The sequence below is a fragment of the Dermacentor silvarum genome, chromosome 1, assembly GCF_013339745.2.
Source record: "Dermacentor silvarum isolate Dsil-2018 chromosome 1, BIME_Dsil_1.4, whole genome shotgun sequence".
Lineage (NCBI taxonomy): Eukaryota > Metazoa > Arthropoda > Arachnida > Ixodida > Ixodidae > Dermacentor > Dermacentor silvarum.
Window position 1 is genome coordinate 117780959 of NC_051154.1, and position 19639 is coordinate 117800597.

A 19639-nucleotide genomic window follows, 5' to 3' on the forward strand; every position below is an offset into this window, starting at 1 on the left:
CGCCTGAACCACACGGCCGTAAAGCCACGCGGCGAAGCCGGATTACAGGAGACGGGAGCCATGCGGGGAAAACATCGGGGGACGCGTGAGAGTCGCGCATCCCCACAACACGCACACACACGCGCGCGCGCGCGCGTTACGGAATGTCTGTCTATAGACTACAGACTTCATGCTATACTCTACCTGTCGTTTTAGACCTGAATGTCCCTAGTGAGGCAAAGGATGTTAACATTAAATGGGTGTTTACTGACGTGAAATTACAAGGCAGGGATTTGGTTTCAGGGTTTCAATTTGGCACCCATCCCGCTCAATGCACTTATGGAGTCTGTCCATTGTTGATTATAAGGCCCACTGGGCCATTTGGGCAGGCATAGCAGCGAGGGCATGAGTGATGCGCTGCTTCAGGTCGTCCAAGTTGCTAGGTTTGCTGGCTAGGACACGATCCTTGACCATGCCCCATAACCAAAAATGACATGGCGTCAGGTCGGGTGAACAGCACTGCCATGGGAGAGGACCACCTCTACTAATCCAACGTTTACTGAACGACACGTTCAGGTAATCCCGAACCATCGAACTGTAATGGGCAGGGGCGCCGTCTTGCTGAAAGTACCCTCGCTGGAGAATGGCAAGTGGCGCGTTCTCCTCCATGGACGTGCTGAGCATGGCAAGGCAATCCTCTCCCCTGATGGTTTGTTTTTCAAAAAAGAAGGGCCAAATCACTCCAAATTTGCTCACTGCACACCAAACGTCACCTTGGGGGAATCCCGCATGTGCTCGCGAACTTCCTGTGGGTGTTCGGTCGCCCAGATGACACAGTTGTGTTTGTTCCCACGACCGCTCATGTGGAATGTTGCTTCGTCAGAAAACATGGAACAGAATGTCAGGCTCCATGTGCACATTTCCAAGATAATTTGCGCTGCATTTGCAAGTGGTATGGCGTCATCCTAAGTCACGGTGTAAAATTCTAATCACTGACCTTTGAGAAATGTTAGTCTCTAGAGAAAGTCTGCGCGAGAACTTGGTTGGGCTGCCTACCATCGCTCCCTGGATGAGGATGATACTCACTTAAGTTCGGACAGACCTCTTTCTACCGCTGTTTCTCTTGCAATCGGCGTGAACGGGCCCCGTCCTTACAAACTTCTCGTAGATTCTACCATTTGTCAGGCGCGATTGTGCATCACGTCCGGTGCAGACCGTGAATTTTTCTTGTACGATGCTTGGGAACTGAAAGACCTCCATCCAGGCAGCTATTTTCCTTCGTTCCTCAATGGAATATCGGCACGCCATGGTTTAATCTACAAGAGAAAAAAAATTTAACATCCTTTTGCCTCGCCCTATATAGCCGCACTATTTTTCAGTAATGACTGTGCGTGGTGCCTTCGTCTTTCTGCAAGATATACAGGGTGTCCCAGCAATCACGCAGCACGATTTAAAAAAAGAACGGCGTTACGCGAAGCAAACCTAGTGCGTATTGTTTCCAGTACAGTGGAGTAGCCGCCAGTAATTTTTTCATTACTGAGATTTAATTAGGTATTGTAATTAATTATCTAACTCGAGGAGTACTGTCCTAATTATCAATGTGTCAGTGAGAAAATTGTAGAGCAACATGAAAAACTCCCGATACAGCTTTCTGTTCCTCAATCCGTGCTACGTAAAAGTGTTTTTCCCAGCGTGAAAGTATCCCGCAAATACACGTAAAGTGCCTCGAGTGACCAGTCGCGCGCGTATATTCGCGGGCTGCTTTCACTCTCGGAAAAACACTTTTATGTAGCACGGATTGAGTAACACAAAGCTGTATCGGGAATTTTTCATGTTGCTCTACAATTTTCTCATTGGCACTTTGATAATTAGGACACTACTTCTAGAGTTAGATAATTAATTACAATTACCGAATTAAATCTCAGTAACCAAAAAATTACTGGCGGCTGCTCCACTGTACTGGAAACAATACGCACTAGGTTTGCTTCGCGAAACGGCATTTTTTTTTTTTTTATTCGTGCTGCGTGATAGCTGGGACACCCTCTATAGGGGTTCATATTTTTCGAATGACCGAATTCTGGTGTTTTACGTGCCAAAACCACGATTTCATTATGAGGCATGCCGTATAGTGGAGGACTCCGGATTAATTTTGACAACCATGCAATGCACGGGACACGATCGTTTTTGCATTTCGCCCCCCATTGAAATGCGGCCGCTGATTCCGGGCTTTGATCCCGTGACCTCGTGCTACACCGTAGCCGCTAACCACCGTGGCGGGTCCATATATTAATGCGATAGCGTTAAGGGGCCCGTGTCGCAGAAAATCATCCCCGACCCCCCACCGCGCAGGCCTTCCGCGTGGTGCAAGGTGTTAGTGAAGGAGAAAAAAAAAGTGCTAGGGCCTTCACGTTTTAATAAAAGACGACTTATATTGCCCCTGACAAAATGTCATTCCAGCAATGCGTTTCTGTTTAAACGTGAAGCCGACTTTAAGGGGATCGGTGTAAGCTTGGTCTTTGTAAGCTCGCTTCCCCACGTTCCGTGTTGCAGTTAATGAAGCGAAGCCTGCTTGCCGGAGGCGAACGATGCAATGCGAACGGGTCCCGATAACGCTATCGTGTTCAACTCTTAAATGCGAAGCTTAAGCGTCCTCCAAGTTTTTTTCTACCTGCGTCGAGAAGTTTATTCAGAAAAGTTTTTGCAGCAGATGCAATCGCTAACAGCAAGAAGTCACTGTGATCTATAGGAACACCGTGTTGCATGTCAGTTTCTCCTGGTCCAAATTTGCTGGTGCTTGTGTTATGCATCTAAAGCTAAATAATTGTTAATAAAGTACGTATCTAACCAACAAAATGCGCCTACGTGCGAAGCATATGTAAAAAACAAAACAAAAAAGAGCAGAAAACAAGAACGCGCTATTTCCTTCTCCCCCCTTATGTGTCGAGGATCTTCACGAATTTCACAGGTTGGCAGGCATGCTGTGCCAACCTTGGTGCGTGCATGACGCGGGCACACACTGGTTGTGGCCGGCATCCGCCGTGGAGCAGAATGGCTGCCGGCCGGGGTCGCCGAGCGTTATCCGCAGTGAAGAAGTGGTGCCAGACCTGTGCCGACCGCAGGGCTGTTGGGCGCCGGCTGCAGGCACATGCGGCTGGGTGGAGTTCTTCCGCGACTGCTGCCAGCGATAAGCGCATCTCGTAATGATTCGGCGCGCCCACTTCCTTCGGCGGCGCTATCGTCCGTCTCTCCCGCCTGCGCTCTCTCTCTCTCGAGCGCCCTGAGCGGGTGCGCTTAATTCGTAACCTGCCCGTGGTTATCAGCGGGGCGAACATCGAACCGGTGTCGCGCCCAGCGCGCGAAAATGAAGAGTGTTGCCTCTTTTTGCGATATTCTCCGGGAGCAGCAAGAAATGGTCGGCCGAGTTTTGGGTGGCAGTGATTTACGACGGCGGCGCGATGAGTCGCTTCATTTGTATCGTGCCGATCCGTGTGCGTTAATTACTTGGTTGGCCATGGTGGGAAGTGAGCGCCGATCCCTGTTTTCCCGGCCCTTTTTGTTTTTTTTCCTGACCCTCTTCTGTCTCCTGTTATCTCGAGAGCAGCATTAAGGTTGCTCTTAATGGACTGGTTCGGCGCATCGGGCCATGTCTTCTGTTTGCCGCTCTTGCATTCGTTCAGGTGGTGCACGCAATGTTTGTGGTCGGCGCGGCTTGCTTTGGTCGACTTGCTTTGTTTATATATATGTATATATATATATATATATATATATATATATATATATATATATTATGACGTGTGTGAAAACGAAATTAAATGTAGTACCCCCCAAAAACGTGGACGCAGGCATATGACCTAATTTCTAGAGCACCATACACGCGATCTGGAGGTTGTGGGTTCGGCTCCCACCGGCGGCGAAGTTGTCTTTTTTTTTTCAGTTTCATTTCCTTGATCATTTAAGAACATGAAATCTATAAGACTTAACGTTTACATCTATAAATAAATGTACAGTTCAGCTAACAAAAAAAATGCTCCTTTTGTTTCGTGTTTGTGTTCGCTTAATTGTTGGTGCTAAGAAATCAAGTCCCTCGATTCACCTTCTACACTTCTCGCTCACGCAGTACAACGCGCTTGCGTTGGGCGCACTGAGACCTAACCGTGTCTGTTCTGTGTGTGACGCAGTGACCAAGTACATCCGCATTGGGATCGGCGACAAGAACGACAACCCGCCGTACTTCGGCCAGGCACTCTACGAGGCTGAGGTCAACGAGGACGAGGATGTGCAGCACACTGTCATCACGGTCACTGCCAAGGACAAGGACGAATGTGAGCGCTTTTGCCGTCCTCTGAGGCATGGCCGTGCACGCCGTGGTTCATGATCCGCAGGACACTCGCCATCGCGGGCCAATTATCGCATAGCTGGGCAACTGCACTCGTACGCTCCTTCCCCGGGGCTGTCTACGCGTCGCGCTGGGCTGTTCGGATCACGCGAACGTCGAGAACATGGCTTTGTCTTGGCACCTTCACTCTCTAAAGCTGTAATAAATCGCTTTCCGACGGAGCTCCGCACAGTTTCAGAGTAAGGCGAGCTGCGCGGCGTCTATAGCTATACTTTCACGCGGGCATGTTTGCGGTCATTGTAATATGTCGTATAGCCAGTGTAGCCATTTGCGGGCCTCCTAGGAGCGCTCGTCGACCAACGTCTGTTACTGTGAGGTTTCGCCGTAAATTTAAATCAACGTAAATTCCAACGAGGACAAGGGATAGTGGCATTGATTGGATTTGTGCCTTTCCACTTTTTTTTCTGAATGTCCTACGCATAGATCTGGGACCACCGCCATATTTTTTTTCTATGGATACCTGGTTCAGCAATTTGTTTTACGCTGATGAATGATGTATATCCGCTGATCTCACGCACATCGACGCTGCAATTTCTTATAGTACACAGCATAATGTTTAGAAACAATCTAGTAAGCGCGCAAGAACATTTTTCAATGTTGACTATCCAGGGATAGAGAGTTAAGGGTATTTGAGATTCGAACGCAAATATAATGAAAAGTTAGCCATCTAGGATTATGCTGGTAGAAAGGTCAGACGAATTAATGCAGAAAAAAATGCTGACTGGGTAGATGCGACTAGCGGTAGGAAATGTTTTTCACTTTTAGAGAGCGCATGGAAAAGAATGAAACTTTGGAATTTGCTCAATGTTACGCCATTCGGATCATGACGACTTTATTTGGTTGGAATGTTTTCAAGGGTTTTGGACCAATGCATGCTCTTCCCTTTTTTACTGCTGTTTTGAGAACGCGCACCTTCTGTTGACGCTTGAAATTGCGAGCTGAAGTGATGAAGAGCTACAGAAGCTAAAGTAGGTCAGTCGTCTATAAAGTGAGCGCCAGAACGCTGTCGGCGACATTACCCTTGACCTCCACCTGAATATTTCCTCATGCTACGAGAAGGCATGAGCTGTTTCGGACTACACATTTGCATCGACGATGCGCACGCTAAACTAAAGTGTTCTTTAAATTTGCTTCAGCAGACTGCTTCCCCTACAATCAAGTGTGGCGTTACTGCTTCTTTTCATTTTCCCCCTATTCAAAGCGACAACGCTGAATTCTATCACTGTGCGATATGCATATTTTCTCTTTACTGTGTCCCGCGTACATATGGAACGAGTGCACCAGCTCTTGGTAGTTTGACTGACACTTTCAGGTGGTAAGCGTTACAGCTGGCATTTAGCATGGATCGCCCACAGTTTCGTCGGCTGACTAGGGTTAAACATTTTCGCTCGGAATTTCTGCGCTTAAGTGTCCTTATTCCGCGATTAAGGCGGCCGCACGAGTGGCTGCAGACGCGTGGGTCTTCCTTTGGTGAGCAGTCGTGGTACGTGAACGGCGTTCAAGGTGGTTAAGCGAGGTTGACTTTCCCGTCACGGGATTCAGCGATCAAGGGGAGCAAGTGTGCGGCCCCCTTCCTTTCGGGGGACACACTTGGGCCACCTGGGTGAAAGCGGCGCGCGCCTGCAGCCATTATGAGCTATCTGGGCCACCGCAACAGATTGTGCACCTCGGCGCCTGCAGGCGGAGCGAAGCTTTTCTTGGGTCGTGCGGCACTTAGCACTGCCCTCCACTCTCCGAGGGGTGCGTGTTTAGTATTCTCCTGATGTCGCCGTTTCGTGCACCCTTCGCCCATCGATTGCTTCTGCAGCACTGACAGAACCGGCGCCTCTCAATCAGGCGACGGCGCGACGGAAGCGAAACGCTGCGGAGGGGCGCGTTGCAGGGCGCGTTCTAATTAAGCTTTAACGAACCTTAATTGGAACACCGTGGAACCGCGGCTGTGAAGCCCTGCTTCGATCGGAGGGGGGTGCGTTTTCTTCTCTTTCTTACGCCTTCTCTCCTGCCTTCCGATGTCGTTATTCCCTCTTCGTTGCCGAGCGGCCATAGTGGCTGTTATCCGCACTCGGCTGATTTCGTAAGAATTTCGCTGTAATGCGCCGCATCCGTATAGCTCGTTCGTGTCTTGTTCCTCCGAAGCCGCGCTACTCGAACGCGCTACTTGCATGTCCGTACACGAGCGCGGGTCCTGTTGTCCGGGGTGTGAAATGCGCCGCCCTGGGCAGCTGCCGTGCTGCCCAACGCCAGCTTGCGGTCCTGGGTTTGCCTTAAGCGCCTATAAAATCTGGGCAGCCCTTGGATTAAGTTCCCCCGCCTTCCGCTATAGACGTCGTCACCCGAGGACGTCAGCGCGAGCTCAGAGTCCCGGCGAAAAATTGCTTTCGCCACTAATGTACAACCCCGTATTGTTTGCGCCCCTATCCGATTCAGCTCACTGCAAGGGACAATGGCGTCTTTAATGCAGTCTGCTTCATCCAGGAGTGGGCTCGTTCGAGGGCCGTTCACAAGCAAGTTTCGCGCGCCGCCTCCTTGTTTTCTCTTTTTGCTCCTGCGCGCAAATGACTGGCGAGAGTCAGCGAACTCGAAAGAATTGTATGCCAGCGAAAGCGGAGGAGGGCGGGACAAATAAGGGACCAGTGCTGCTGCTGCGGGGGCGAACGACTTCGGCGCGTGCGCGGCGAAAGCGTCGCGCTCCTCGAGGACAAAAGATGCTCCGGCAAAAGCGTTTGGTACGTGCCCTGATGTTGCTGCTGCGATGGCGTCGAGCCCCCCCTCCCTTCCCCCAGTTCCCTTCCTTCGCGAGCGCATCGTTGCGAGGCATTTAGTGCGGCCGGCGATTTTTCTTGGGGCGCCCTCTTTCGCGCAGCTATCGGTTTCCCGTCGCACTCGGCTCGCTTTTAGTGAGAACTGGTTGGGAGAGCGCTTTCTCTGAAACGGACTGTTTGGCCGGGCACGCCTGCGCTCGGGTTCCTCTCTTCTTCATCGTTGGGGCCTTTCCCACGTCCGCCCCCGCCGAGGCTTGTTTCACCAGTGAAATCTGGAAGGGACGATGAATGAGATGATTGGGCGAAAAGAATAATGGAGTAAATGGGGCAAAAATGGCGGAGGGTACTCTTCTTCCGCGCCTGGTAACCCCCGCTGGCCTTCTTTCTCTGGCCTCTTTCATCCCTGTTATATACACAGCGGCCTTTAGTTTCCAACTCTTCAGGCATGGGTAGCTTTTTCTTTTTTAATTTTTTTCGAACTGCCTTTATGCTCATGCTTCCGCTACTTGTTTTGTTGATGTACCCTGAGGGGTGCTTTTATCGCGAACGGGGACGCACGCCGGTGGGATACTTTTTTTTTTTTTCACTTTGATGGATCTAGCGGCGCGTTTCTGATTTCGCCCTCTAGGTAATTAATCTTCTTCCCTTCCACTCTTCTTCTTCCATTTATCCATCGTTTAATTTTTGTTTGTTCTTTCTAGCGTCGCGAGTCAGTCCCGCAGCGCACCTCCGCCCTTAAAAGGTGCCGAGAAACTGCCCTCGTGCAAAAGAAGCATCGCGGTGATGGCTCCAACTAGTTCTTGTTTTTCTCTTGTCACTCCGTCATGGCGCCCCCCCCCCCCCCCCCCCGAGCTCATGTCCTGCGTCCTTTATTTAATAATTTGGAGGTGGGAAAGGGTCAGTCTGGCGAATGATGCAGCAGAATGTACGCGAGCGCCCTTCTGGTGTGAACGTGGGCCCATGTCGTTGAGCCGCTGCACCGTCGACCGTTCAGTGCTTTGTCGGGCGTGACCGGAGGCCACTCTGACCGTTTTACCCAGAGCCGCCTGGTTGTGCCTCTGACCATGAATGGGGTCGATTTTGAGTAAAACAGCCGACCAATTCCGAGGTTATGGGTGTGTCGGAGCAGTTTTATTGCGGGCAAAAAAACAGTAGGAGAGACAGGAAATAGTCGAATCGTTTCTCATGTGCTACCCGTATCGGTAGGTTGTTGCGTCTGTTAGTGGGTGTTAAGTGACGCGAGCTGCTCACACTGTATGGACAAGCAGCGAGACAACAGGTCGGGCCATTCGTCGCGTCATTACCCAGCTACTAGACCTGCAATTATTGTCAGCATTCTGCATCGCCCGCCGTGTCAGGAGGCGTTATATCCTCTCGCGGATGCAGGCGCACGATGTTAATAGTGCAGTAGCCCCGTTATTTTTTTCTCTCTCTTCGAGAGCAGTTAAGAGCTCGAGACAGCGCATACTCTCTTCCCATCCGGTTAACAGACTCATGCATCACCTTTAATTAGCATAGACACCAAGTGTAACATTTTACGGCGACGGCAGTCAAGAGCTAGATCGGAAGAGGGTTTGTACAGTCCGGCCGTTACGCTGTGGTGTGCGTCGTCGTGCGGTTGTGGTTGTTGTCGCATTGTCTGCATTGCATTACAGGTCGGGTAGTATAGACTATTTACAGCGCCGCTGCATGGGCGTCGCCATTGAGCGCCTTCGGGCTTCTTCTTCCCGATAGTGGACGACGTGCTGAGTAAATAGAGAGAAGCGCTGTTTTCGCCTTCTTGGTGAATTATTATCCAATAATGTAACGCTTTCGATCAGCCGAAAGCGCAAACGGAACGTTAGTGCTGGTGGTAGTTTACACGCGGCCTTTTTTTTTTTTTTTTTTTTTAAGCCTGATAGCTGCTGCGGCGGTGAGTGAGTACTTCATATCGGCGAGTGTGCGTCCTCCGATGAAGCGATACCCGATCGTTCGTACTTTTTCTTCTGCTTTCTCGTAAGAGCAGATAGCTCTTACCACCTGAGTACTGTGCAATCCGTGTGAGGGTTGGTATGTGCGAGCAGCCGGTTGATATTGCGGTTCTCGGTGCCATTAAAAGTCTATCTCTGTCGTTTTCCCTGGCTCTCGAAACCGTCGGTTCTTTGAAATATGCAAGAGAATCTCCGGAAATGGATAAGCAGCGAGAGCAGTCAGAGCTGTATATACATGGTCGGCTCACTTTGCTACGCTAATATTAGCTTATGGGTCACCGAATCAGTCATACGGATTTAAAAAGAAAATAGAAGTAATTAAAGTATTCCGCCCAAAGTGTCTTGGTGTTCTGCGCTTCAGCGAAACTGCAGTAAGTTAAGGATATTTCGTTATATTTTACGTGCTCAGAGCAAAGTTTGCAGTGAAACACCTTTTAAATTCTTGTACTTGCCACAGTATAGGAAAATATGCTTACACGGGAGGCTTTCTGAGTTTATGATCGTGCATGCGCAGACCACTGCAATTACGCGTACGTGTGAGCCCCGGTTAGACATCTCCTCTTGTGAATAAAATACCCATTACCGGACGCGAAATCTTCGTTAAGAAGCACGACATTGTGGCGACATCAAAAGTGTACGAGATTGCACTCAACCTAGCTCACTAACTCTAGTAACGGTACTGCAGGGTACGCTGATATTGCATAGTGTCAGGTGATACTTTTTCAGGCGCACCGCGCCACATTTTGCCTCATATACTCATTATGTTATCCTATACGGTCAAGAATTAACAGAAGCCCTTTCCCCTTTTGCGGTGATTCAGGCACTCGGCCGCACTCGTAAGGCGTCGGAGCCGTTAGCGCCATCTATTTTGCGCCCCGCAGACTAACCGCTATAGGCGGTCTATAGGCACAGGATAAGCCGGAGTTCTTCACGAAGTTTGGGACCTTTGGGGAAGTCTGAGCAGTGACTGCTGTCGGCAGAAAAAAAAGTCACAGGCCTGAGCGGCACACGCAGCACAGTCACAGCGTAAGCTGGTGGAGCGGCTCAAGAGTAGCTCCAATTTGAGCACCACGCACATCAGGGTCTTCGCGGCATTCTGTTGGCCTCGTTTTGACAAGAACGATCTGAACTGTTCGGCCGGCGTCGACGGCGAACTGCGGCTTATAATTCTCTCTCCGCAGCAGTCTGCTGAGCCCGATCAAGCCTTACAACTACAACTTACATGTCGGGCGCGCCGCGTTTGCAGGCACCTTAACTAGATGGCGCCACCATACTGGCGGAGGCTCGAGTCGTCTCACCCTGCGTTTGCTTTAGGGTATTTTCCGCGGTCCGATAGCAAGCGTTTGCGTGGCTCAGTGGTAGAGTATCAGGCTCACATGCAGAGGGCGCGGGTTCGATCCCGGCGAGAATGCGGTACTTTCTTTCGCGTTTCCGGCGATAGCGGTTACGTGGCCGCCGGCGGCGGCATCATCGCGACCCGAAACGGCTATTGGAATCAGCCCATAACAGCTTACGCTCTAAAAGTTTGCAGCCGCAGGAATCTGAAGCGGGCTCTCCAGAAGCGGGCTTCTCCCCACGAGGCCGCTTAAAGGGATACGGACACAAAAGTTGGCGGGTGGTTTTTGCGTCGGAACAAAAGTTGAACTGTTGAAAATGACAAATACAACAAGCTGCTTTGAAAAAAAGAACGAGAAACATCATTTGTTGCGATTTTCTGTTGCACCTTGCCTCCAAGCGGCCGCCGGCAGAAGCTGAAATTTGACGTCATAACACCCACCCGCGGCCAAGGTCGGCCACAGCCGTCGCAGTGTTTCCGGGGGTGTCGGTCCCTTGCAGCGTTTGTTTCGGCGATCTTCGCACGTGCTCCGTCTGAAACATCCCCGTCGGCGCTCCACGCAGGTGTTGCGTCTTATATGCGCCTGCCCGCGGTCGTCGCTCGGTATTGACGCGTTCGTCGCTGCGGAAGGAAATGCCCAGACATTGCTTTTTATAACAGCATCGTCGGTCGTGACACGCCGTCGCACACGTTTCCCAAAGACGAGAATGTAGGTAAACTTTGGATACCTGCCTATTAGAGAGCTTTACCTTGTCCTGTAATCGTGCAAACGCGGGCGTTGGGGCGTTCGGGCAGAACCGTAAACGTGAGTGGCCTGTATGGTGCTGCCACCTGGTGGCGCAGAGCTCAAACAGACAAAAACAGCTAATATTGCAGTAACCATTCTACTTAACTGCTGGTGTATATCTTCGGCAAGAACACGATTACGCCACTGCCGAAAATTTACACCAGGAAATGACCAATAATTCTTGCGTAAGTCTCTGGTGCAGAGCGAAATCTTCGCGCTACGGTTCGCGAAAACCTGACCGGCACTTCCACGGCCGCCTTCTTCTTCGTCGCTTGACGCGGAAGGCTCGTAACCGTAAGCGGTAATATGTCTTGCCAAGTTGGAATGCTCCTCGTCTTCAGACGTGTACTCATCGCTGGTAGATGCACCAGAACTCGAATCCATGCTCGCGAAGGCGGCGTCGGCGCGCTTCGAATGACCGCGGCCGGCCGGCTGGCTATCCGACGAGGGTGTCGTGACGTCACGACTTCCAACTCCCGCAGGTCGGGCGGCGAGGCGCGCGCTCACAAAAACGCCAAAAATAAAGCCATCGGCTCAAAAATAAGCTAAGTGACTACTTCTTTTTGGTGTAATCACACACTGACGATTCATTTTCAGCATTTTCGTAAAATTTTCAGATTGTGTCCGTATCCCTTTAATGTGGAGAAGCCAGTCTTCTTGGAACCCCCCCCCCCCTCTCTCTCTCTCTCTCTCTCTCAAGGTACTCACTCATGCATGGGTAGCGTTTGCAGCGCATGGGGCGGGTACACAGGTGGATGGGCTGCTGTTTGTAGAATCAAAAGATAACCCGTTGCTAGATGTGAGAGCAATCGAGCTAAGGGGGGAGGGGGGAGAGAGAAAATGGTAGTGGGGGCTAAGCATTAAGCAAAAAAGTTGGTAGTTATAGAGGACTGTCTCTGTCGCTCTCTCTCTCTCTTTCTCTCTCTCTATGCGGGTGGTAGGATATGCTTTACATGTGGAGTCCATATCACCTGACCTGTGATACTGCTGGCATTGCTACTTGATAGCCATTTGAACCTTAGTTATCTATAGCAGGCGACAAACTATTGCCGTAGTCCGTGACATGGTCTCTTAACATTTACAATAATTTGAGCAAAAAGATGCAAGCACTACGTTTCCTTGGTTAATGAACCAGACAGACAAAGCAATAGATAATTAATGAAGAAAGAAAGAAACGACCCGTGACTAATAGCTTCAAGCGATTTCTGACTGGCGTTCTTTGGTTAGGTTGCGTAGCGTGGTTCAGTGATAAAAAAATCTTCTCCGTGCGGTCGCCCGTCTGCCTTACTGCAGCTGGACCCTTTCACTGTTGCTCTAGACGCGTTTCTTAACTCTTCCCGAGCACGCCCGTATTCGGGGGCAGCTCGTGGTGCGGCTGCGTTTGCATGAAAGCCAGTCTTGAGCAGGCGACGGCGCTGAGATGCCGACTGAGCTTGTGAAACCAAAACGACACGTGTGCCCGCTTTTGTGGAAAGTCAAAAGGACATCCTTAAATCCTTGAACGCCTTTCTTTAACACTTTTTTTTTTTTTTTTTTTGTGGAAAGAGTGGTTACAGTGGACAGCTTTAGTTTACTGTTCGTAGTTTAAAATCACCTTACGAAACTTCGAAAGCGGTGCGCTTTTAAAACGCAAATATAACTTGAAATGCCGTCTTACCACGGCATGTTGAACCGACCGCGCTTGCCATATACTAACAGCCCACAGAAGCACTCTATTCGGCTTTGTTGGTCTCGGAGAGTAATGTCGCCTGCGAGATCTCATAAAGGGGAACGTTACCGCTGAATAACCTCATATACGTACGTGTCCAGCACTTGAAACGAGTGAATGTAACCGTAAAGCGATCTTAAAAGCCAGGCATGTGTTGTCATTTTCCGGTCCTTAGATGATCATGCGCGCTTGAGCTGCAGAAATTGTCGCACGTAAATACGCCTCTTTCGGTGACTTGCAAATACGAAATAACAAGTGACACACCCATGGGGCAGTGCATATATATTCGGCAGTAGTCATTGAATCTATGTACGACTAGATCTTATGAAAGTCGCTTGGCCCTCCTTCACGTGACTACGTTAAGGCTAGGACAAAGCCTCCAAGCGTTGTATTCCTCGTCTTTCTATTAAGCGTTCCTGTGTTCTTCGTATAGCCTTTATGCCCGTGCGGTGGTTGTTTGCTGTCGCTTGTTTACGACAGGGCAAGCGACACTTGTTTACCGGCGCCTTGATCAACAAATGGCTGCGAATGCGGAGCGAGCGTTCCACCCGGAAGAACGCTAGTTGAGCCTAATTCCTTTGCATATAGTGTGTGTGTGTGTGTGTTTATGTCGACATTCGTTGGTATCCCCCCCAATCCCCTTTCTACTCTCCTCTTGACCATCGTGTTCGGTAGCGAAGTGTTTTTGTTGCTTCCGATAGTCGAGGCCTCCTGCCCTGAACTCTTCCGTTTGTGGCACGTTCCAGGCGGCGCCATATAAGTACGACGTTCTTTGAGTGCGTTCTGGTGTTCTCTCTGGCCGCACCCCGGGATACGCGCTGCTGTGTCACTTTTTCTATTTCCTCCTTCGTATTTAAGGTTATCGCCGCGTACCATGTTCGCTCGTTTTTCGTTCGAACTGAGCACATGGGTGTTTAAGATGAGAAAAGAAAATCGCTATACGATACTGTAGGCAACGCTTTGCTTTATGTTCCTTTCCACGGAGGGTGACGCCTCCCATACGATTCGCGAAGGGCGTCGCTGATGCCGTGAATGAATTTAAAGGGCCGCTCACCAGGTTCGGACATTGCAGTAAGACGAGTGCAGTGACTATCTGCGCGATAACGCGGGCACCCATCTCAGAGAGAGCGGAGTACTCTTCATCTTTGATTAGCTGGCGGCGGTCATCTTCTCGAGACCTGGACTATTTACCGGTTCCGGAACGTGGCCCGTCCTCTCCCCCCCCCCCCCCCCCCCCCTTTTTTTTTTTTTTTTCCCGTGCCGTGTTCGTCGCGAGCCCGGGCGCACCGTGCGGCTCCCGAGCAGCCGGCACCCTTTCCTCCTCGCGTCACTCGCTTGTTTTCCTACCGCGCTTCTCTCTTCCACCGAACAGCGCCCTTGCCTGCGCTGATTGTTCGCATTACGCGCCGCCTCGGAGCGACCCGGAGAAGTGGGCCTCGTCGGGGCGTAAGCAAGCAGGTTTCACTTTAACTTCTTCCCATCACGTTTCGGATTCTCTCTCCTCCGGAAGCGCGGTGGCCGCGATAGTTGTCTGGAGAGCAAGTTGCCTGCAATTCGATTGTATCTCTGATTCGACGGTGTAACGTGCTGTCTTTGTTTTTCATTCCACGTCATGACGCACTCTCCCTCTTCCATGACGACCTTTTTTTTTTTTTTTTCTCATTCCTATCGCGTTGTGCCTTGCGGTTGCGCAACGTCGAGGTATTGTTGATTTGTGTGGCTTGTGACGCCATCCATCCATTTGTCTCGTTCCTGCGATGTCGGTCGACTACGGCACGACGCCCTTTCGCTGTATGGCGCCCCGCCCCGCGTTCCCCGCTCATTTCTGTCTGCTTACGCCACCGGCTCGCTTCCTTCAAAACAACGATTGAAAGTAAAGGAAACAATGAAGACGTTCCCTGTAACTCCAGGCTATCATCTCTGGCATTGTTTTCCCGTATATACTTTCATTGGAGTCTTCAGTCTGCCTGCGCCCGTGTCAGTGCCCGGGCGGCAGAATGGGAAAGTGAAGCCCCTCGATAGCGCGCATCGTTTTGGCCGCGTTCGTGTGCCGTGATTTCCAAGTGCACCCTCGGGAGGGTCCCATCTTTGATGGCCCAACCCACCCCTGTCTGAGGCCCGATGGGCGCGCATTGTTTTGCCGCCGGCGCAAAGATACGCACGCTGATGCGCTCGGGAGTACAGTGAGCGAGTCTCTCTCTCTCTCCTTTTTTTTCTTTCCGCCGCCATGCATGGGTGGCCGTCGTTTGCGCCAGTCAGATTGGATGGGATTAGTGCGAGTGGTTTCGCCCTCCGAAGGCCGTTCGCTTCGGGAGCGCGCTCATCAGGCGCGTTAATGAGCGGAGCAGCAGCCGTGCGACCTTTGCTAGGGGGAGTCCTCCGCTCCCATCGATACCGCCGGCGGAGTGAAGCGGTGCTGGCTTAATTTCGCCGTGGCGTGCGCCCGTCCCCGAGCACGCCACGGGGGTGGAAACGCCGGTGCGAAGACCGCGAAAAGCTCTTTGCCACACTGAGCCCAGGCTGTGCTGCGGCAGTCTCCACCTTCCTGCAGCCGCGCTTGGTGTGCCCACGGCGCAATGTAGAGCACGCGGAGGGAGGAGTGGCGGGTTAGGCGAGCGCCTTTGAAATTGCACGTTGTCACTGTCGCGTTCCCCCTGAACTCACGTGCCCCCCGGTCCGCTTGCGGTGTGTTCTACCATGGCTGCTGCCGTCTACGAAATAGCCATTTTTTGGCGCCTCCCTTACCGAGCTGCCATTTTCTGCAGGGCTCTTTTTCAGTGAAACAAACGGAAAAAGAATACACCGGCTTTGAACTGGAAGCCTGTGTGGATTTCTTTTTAATGGTCGCTTTTATTGGAATTAATTGCATTTCCCCGACGGGGCTTCAGATGTCTTAGCGAAGCAGCGGTAGCGTAGGCGACCACGGCCTTAAGATCGGGGCAACGAGGATTTAAGGCCCAGCGAAACAAACGACGCGTGTCTGTCTGTGCGTACGGCAGAAGTTCGGGCGCTCTCCTTTCGCGCTTTCCTTCCGGAAGTTTCCGTTCTCTGTTCTCCTCCTTCCGCAGGGCTTGCGTGTATGTGTCGTTAAACAGCGACGCTCGTCCGTCGGCATGGCCATGGAAACTACGGGGCAAGATCGATCTTTTTTTTTTTTTTTTTTTAGAGGGGGGGGGGGGGGGGGGACGTATGAACGTGGAGCGCAATTTGCAGCGTGCGAGAAAGGCGGCAGGGCTTCTTGGCCGCGCGCTTTTATACCTCGGCGCGGCGACTGTGCGCGTGCTTGAGCGAAATCGACGCAATGGGAGGGGCTCTCCCCGTCCGCCGGAATTATCCCTCACGCAGCAGCGTACCCCATATTAAAGTATCCTAAAAGCCGGCCATAAACTCCCTGGAAATAAAACCATCCGCGGGATTTCGGTGATCGCAGCTTTCGTTCCGGCAGCAGCGCTCTATTCGATGCTCCCGCCTTGCACTGACTAGGCCGCAAGCGGTGATCTTGCTGTTACTGCTGCATGGAAGGCGTCTCGCCTGCTCCGCTGCGCCGACACCGTCGTCACTGCTGAGTGGCACATGCCGCGCTCTCTTCCTTGGGCCATCATGTGCCTGGTCGCTTACCGCTGGATGAGCACGTTCGAACAGTGGGCCTCGCGCTTCCCGTACTTCCGCGGGTACGCGTTTGATTTACCCATTTTTCTGTCACCTGAAATGTGCTGGAAAGGCTACGATAACTTTCTTTGCCATGATGCTTGCCGCACGCGCAAGGCACCAGTCGGGGCTTTTTCGGGAAGCAGATATAAAAAACTGTCCAAATTGCTTTCCCTGGTTCGTGTTCAACGCAAGCCAATTGAACTTGAGCGGGTAATGGGAGAGGGGGGATTGAGTTGGGGATCTTGTCATCCTGAGCCTGCGGCGAAGGACAGGAGCCTGTTTTCTCGCCTTTAACTGACCTGGCTTTCGCCGCAAGCTGCCAGAGCTTCCTCCATCGACCTCTCTTACTGCTTGGACTGCGTCGGTAGTTCAGGAACACGCCACCCACATTCAAGGCACCGACGGCTCCCCCACTGTAGATAACAGCTTGCTGCGCCTTTGGGAAGATCGCCATGGCCTACTTCGTGGTTGGAAAGCTATTAACCACAACCGCCGTCTGCGAAAGCGCATAAATGAATTAAACACCGAAATCATTCGGCATTCTGACTATCTTACTCGGGATCAGTGGCACACTGTGTGATTAGCTCAACAACAGTCTCCATTTATGGTCCGCTTGGCGACCTCGGTGGTCTCTCCTCGACCTTCAATCCACTCGAACGACTAGCGTCCATCCTCTACGAAAACTAGTTATTAGCAACCACCGGACATTAGATGCTCTCTATACAGATCCCCGTTAGACTTGTCTCGCACCGTCCGATACCCCTGAGTGCGCAGACTATGCCGGACCGGACAATCGTGATTCTCATATGTCGGCCCCAATCACATTTTCAGAGCTTCGTCGAGCTGTCGCCGAACTCAGTGCGAGCACTAGCCCGGACTCAGATGGCATTACCAACAAGCAGCTCCGCAACCGGAGGCCGACCACCTGTTCTTTTCCTCTTTAATTTGGCAATAAATGTAATCGATTGGGCTCTTTCTTCCTTGTAGGATATCCGTTACAATATATATGCCGACGATATTATTAACTGGATGGCTTCTGGCTCCCCTGGTCAAATTCAGGACGCCTTGCAAAACGCATTCGATCTTACCTGGTTAGCACCACCCTCGGTGCATCTGCTGGGGTTAGTGTCCCACAGCCACGGTGCATAAAAAGCATCGACTGCGATAGCAAAATATAGACAGCTATACAAAGTAACGATAATAGTTTTATCAGCCGTATGAACATTCGCTTACAACAAGCATGGTGTCACGCGCGCACAAGCAAACATTAACACACCTCACTCGATGCCCTCGCACACTCGCTATCAAAACGCTCGAGCGAGGAAGCGCGGCAGCAGCAGCAGCGAATGTGTTGCATCTCGCTTCAACGTGAACTAAGTGGCGAAAACGCAGCGCACACGAAGCTATCGGCACTCCTACGCGGCCGCGCCATACCCTGCAGCTGCCGGGGTATACCCCCCTTTCCCTCCCCTGGTGCCTTGCGCGCGACGGAAGACGGCGCGCTTCCTCTTCGCTTTCCTCCATTGCGCGCGAGAGATTGAGCCGCCATCGTCGGCTCACCCTCGCACGCTTTCACTCGCACATACAGCAAAGAGCGCGCGGCGATGATGTTATCGCCCCTGGACTCTATACGGAACATCACGGCGACGCCGACGACAGAAATGCGCCTGCAGTGTCCATATAATTGCTATCGCAATAAAAACAGATTGGCACAGTTTTACGTTATACCAGCTCAGTGTTGATTGCAGCTCTCTGGCTCTGCAATTTACTTATGGTGACCCAGAAATTATGTTACCGCGTCGATTGGACTGCATAATTTGATATTTCCCGCTATCATCATGAGCGTAGGGGCGCGAATATACAGGTTATTTCAGCGAACTCTTTCAAAAAATTTTAAAGGTTGCCTGTGGCTCATAGCACAATTCTAGTTATGAGCTGGTCTGCTCGAAGAGGTGGACATATTAACCAAAATTCAGTAATTAAGTTTTTAACTAATTACCTTATGGCCCATATTGCAATTTACAAACACTAGCCGTGGAGTTCGCAAGGCTTGGATCGCAAGCCTGGAACGAATTCTCAGCATGACACCAGTTTCGTAATATTTATTCCCGAACTTTGGTGAGAAATGCATTGCGTTCCAGTTAATTTTGTTCCTCAATGCATAAATCGATGGTTTGTTAAGAAAGTAACTGGAACGCCAATGCATTTCTCCACGAGTTTTAATTATTTTTCCTGCGCTTAGGAAAAATAATTAAAACTTGCGGAGAAATGCATTGGCGTTCAGTTATAAAGGCAGTGATGGTACATTGACGCAATGGCACTTCGGTTCGGTTTTGGTTCAAGATTCAAAATAAGGGATGTTTTAACTCATTTATCCGCTTATTATCATTTTTTGTCAAACGAATGGAAATGATGTTAATTAAAAATAATTTTAAAAAGCTGGAAATGTGTGGCAATTTTTGTAACACGTATTTTCTGTTCTTTTTTCTGCTAGCTTGTTCTTTTGTGATTTCACCAAAATAGGCTTACCGTTTTTCCGTAACTTTACTGGCAAAATTAGTTTGTTCCATTAAGGGAGTAACATTTACTCGCCTCATGACTGCACCGTACAAGAGAAACAAATGTTGGGATGCGAATGTACGGGTAAGCACGCTATGTATAACATATGTACCCGCTCTACGAGTTTAGATATAGCCATACTCTGAGCGGATTATTCGTTCCGGTTGCAGCTGTATCTTGTTCAGAAACGAAAGCCATTCAGTTCGCGCATACAAGAGCTATATGCCTGTACTTGCGTGCGGCTGGTGAAGCACACAAATGTTAACTGATGATAGTAAAGAGACGAACAAATTTCATTTCGCTCACCGTTTTGGTGTGAAATTTGTCACTTTACCAAATGGGGACCAGTGCTGTTAAAATCAAGAGAAATTCTGTTTTTGGGACCGTAAACTGAAAATGTCATTTTAAAAAGTAAAATATTGTTTCTTTCCTTGAACGAAATGTTCTGTAGCAAAAATCGAAATTTCTCGGGTTTTTTTTAACATGTAGTT

At 50.6% G+C, this 19639-nt stretch overlaps 1 protein-coding gene across 9 annotated transcripts in view; it reads left to right on the forward strand.

The window, feature by feature from the left end:
• LOC119435666 (neural-cadherin) overlaps window positions 1–19639 on the forward strand; it is a 259627-nt gene that overhangs the window by 175169 nt on the left and 64819 nt on the right. For all 9 annotated transcript variants that reach the window (XR_005188868.2, XM_037702430.2, XM_037702441.2 and 6 more), the window contains exon 16: window positions 4158–4301. Coding sequence is in view for 8 of the 9 variants with exons in the window: in XM_037702430.2 (XP_037558358.1) it covers window positions 4158–4301 (144 nt within the window). In the remaining variant the exon portion in view is untranslated. The remainder of the gene's footprint in view (window positions 1–4157; window positions 4302–19639) is intronic.